Here is a 3,048-nt window from a genome sequence, read left to right on the forward strand (position 1 = left end):
GGACCGCGAATTTAACCAGCCGTAACTCCCGAACCCCGGGGCCTATCCACGCAGGGGTGGTCTCATTCGAAAGAGGGCCTCGAGAAGTACACTCGATTCGCGTTCGAGAGGGTTCCTTGAGCTGAAGAGAACCCCTGAATTTGGTGCGGATTCGCCGTGCCGTTACGGAGATATGGCCGTTCAAAGTTTCAATGGTTTTCCATAGACTTAAGCTTTAAAGCGTTTCATCCAGGTCGCCAGTAGCAAACAATGGAGGACGCTCTGCAAACTAAGTAATTACACAATTTCAAGCATTTTATCTGCATTATATGTTCTGTAAAAAAAAAAATTTATATCGGCGGCATATTCGCCGATACCGATATATCGGCGACAGGCTCATATCAGCCGATAATATCGGCAAAACGATATATCGGTCGGGCTCTAGTTTTTCTTACCATTTACTTGTGCTGTGTAATTTTTCTTTATTTATTTATTTAAAGAAAGCTGTGAACAAAGTACGACTGAAATGTTTTTTAATTAAGTATAAATTAAATGTATGAAGGTATCAAGGTTGAATTAAACCGTCTTTGATAGGCTTTGATTTGTAATTTTTAATTATTATAAATATTAATATTGGTTATATCAAGATATGACATGCCTAAGGGAAATTAACACAAAAATGCGGATAAAAATAGACAACAATGAAAACTCAGTCCATATAAGTGATGGATCATGAAACACAGGATTGCCCTGAAACACAAGAAATTATGTGGTTTGTTCATAAATGAATGAACAACAGTTTTTATTTTTTTTATTTTAACAACATGAATAATGAATTAATCTTTTGATGATCTGAGTAGTCAAAATAACAGCAGCCATTGGCGGGGCCATAAACCAGTTTTGTATAGGCCTATGTCAAATACGGCTAACTTCAAAAAGTCACTAATGTCAATCTACAATGGACAGATGTTATTAAAAGGTGTACAAACTATGCTTTAGGCCCTGTTTACACTAGTGCGTTTTCATTTTAAAACGCATAACTTTTGCTAAGGTCACGCCTGTCGTTTACACTACTCGTCGACCCTCGAAAACGGAGAATTTTGAAAACGCTGCAGACCCCGTTTTCACTGAAAAACTCCGGGGTTGCGTTTCATTGTAAACGGACCAAAACGGACACTTTTGAAAACGATGGCGTGGCTTCCCAAATTCGCTCTGCGTATCCTTGATGACCGTGTAAACAACAACATCATGCTCATTGTTGTACCTGCATGAATGGTCATGTGACCTGCGTTTTCGGTTGTGTAGTGTGCACGGAGAACGTTTCTGAAACGCAGTGAAAACGCAAGTGTAGACCAGGATCGTTTTCATTTTAAAACGAAAACGCACCAGTGTAAACAGAAGACAGGTCAATAATACGGAAGCAGCCACTGCAGTCAGCGACAGACGGCCGAGTCTGTCCTCAGATAACCTCCAGTGCACACAAGGCTACGAGCTTCGGTTCTCCAGCCGCCTCAGCAAAACATGACGCTCCAAAACGATATATAGCCGCATTACACGTAGACTATAACTACGTAAAATGACACGTGTGTCTATTTTCAAGCATTAAACGATTTTTTTTCCCGATTTCAGTCAATCATATTGACGTTCTCAGACAGGAGCGTCCGTCTGCCTACACCTGCAACTAACATACCGCTGTTCATTCCTGTAATTCAGCGTCTAACTTAAAAGAAGCACTCCATAATTAAACGAAAAGCAAACGTTTCTTCAAAAGCGTGGAAGCGACTCGCGTGTTGAACATAACAATGAACTGACAAACCAACCAGCGGTCAAAAACAGTTACAGCGCTGTTATTTTCCAGAACTGACTTACAGTAACAGAGCATGATGACACAAACGCACAAGCACGTGTGAACCTGACACAGTAAGTTAAGCCACCATTATCTGTGCTAGTGCACTGGACGCATCCCTCAGCACAGGAAGACGTTTAAATCGGATGGTTCTCAGTGATTATGACTGATTCGATCTGTGAGGCTATACAGCTAGCTTGTTAGCTAATCACTTAAGCCTCTCATTTCACCACTCGTTCAATAATGTAATCTTGCGGGCCAGGTTTGAGAGCTAAGTTGCGAACTCTATGATTTAAACCAATGTAGTGTCAGGAGGGACTCTTTTCAGAAAACATCTGCAGCAGTGTGCATGACAGGTCTGAAATGTCCGGATTGAATAACACGGTAAACGAATCAAGGTGATATTAAAGTCGCAAGGCCTTGTCGGCTTTGCTGTATAAATAAAACTGGGTACTGTACGCCTACATCAGCACAATGTACCGCATTTTGACAGTTCAAAAGGCTCGCTGCCCGTTTCAATACATAAAGGCAGAGATGGAATTACAATAATAACCATTAAAATAGTGTTCAAAACAATACATGTAACCACATACTAATCTATCTCATGTGATAAACAAACAACAGTTTTACCTTTTCTAAATTCGTGCTTTAATGACCTAGATGTTTTCAGCAAAGGAGTCCGAGACCTGGTGAGCAAAATCGATGCCATTCTGTTCCCGTCTAACGTTATATGGATGAAAAGGCGTCAAACGTTAATGTACTATTCACAGTAACGCTGAGTGCTCGTAGAGAGGTAATACACTGACGGTTTATGAACTATCCACAGAAGTCATAGTCCTAAGCTCTTGGCTCATGCCCTTGGGTACGTACCCTCCTCGGTGATTCAAGGCAAGCGATGAGTTTGCAACCGTTCGGTATTTGCTTCCGTCTTCCTGTTGGTTGAACTCAGCCAGCAGGGGGCGTGCTGCAGTTTCTGCCTATGAAGGTGACTGGACTGACCGAGAAAAAACGATGAAGCGCTGCCGCACTGCGAGCGGCCACACGACCTCCAATCAAATGTCTGGACAAAGCAGACTCTTAAAACTCTAAATTAGTTGACCAACAGTGCATGTTGATTAGCGTTCAGATATCCGAAAAAGCTAACGTTAGACATGATGTAGTTTGACACGCATCCTAAATGATTGACGCTTGTTTTAAGTATGTAATAATAATACATAAACACT

At 41.4% G+C, this 3,048-nt stretch overlaps 1 protein-coding gene across 4 annotated transcripts in view; it reads right to left on the reverse strand.

The window, feature by feature from the left end:
• Positions 1-2,746, reverse strand: part of LOC107695024 (LETM1 and EF-hand domain-containing protein 1, mitochondrial-like) — a 25,262-nt gene extending 22,516 nt beyond the window's left edge. For all 4 annotated transcript variants that reach the window (XM_016494793.1, XM_016494791.1, XM_016494790.1 and 1 more), the window contains exon 1: positions 2,456-2,746. In XM_016494793.1, coding sequence (XP_016350279.1) covers positions 2,456-2,534 — 79 coding nt within the window. In that variant the 5' untranslated portion in view covers positions 2,535-2,746. The remainder of the gene's footprint in view (positions 1-2,455) is intronic.
• Positions 2,747-3,048: the final 302 nt, after the last annotated feature.

This window comes from Sinocyclocheilus anshuiensis, unplaced genomic scaffold (assembly GCF_001515605.1).
Source record: "Sinocyclocheilus anshuiensis isolate Anshui unplaced genomic scaffold, SAMN03320099.WGS_v1.1 scaffold14, whole genome shotgun sequence".
Lineage (NCBI taxonomy): Eukaryota > Metazoa > Chordata > Actinopteri > Cypriniformes > Cyprinidae > Sinocyclocheilus > Sinocyclocheilus anshuiensis.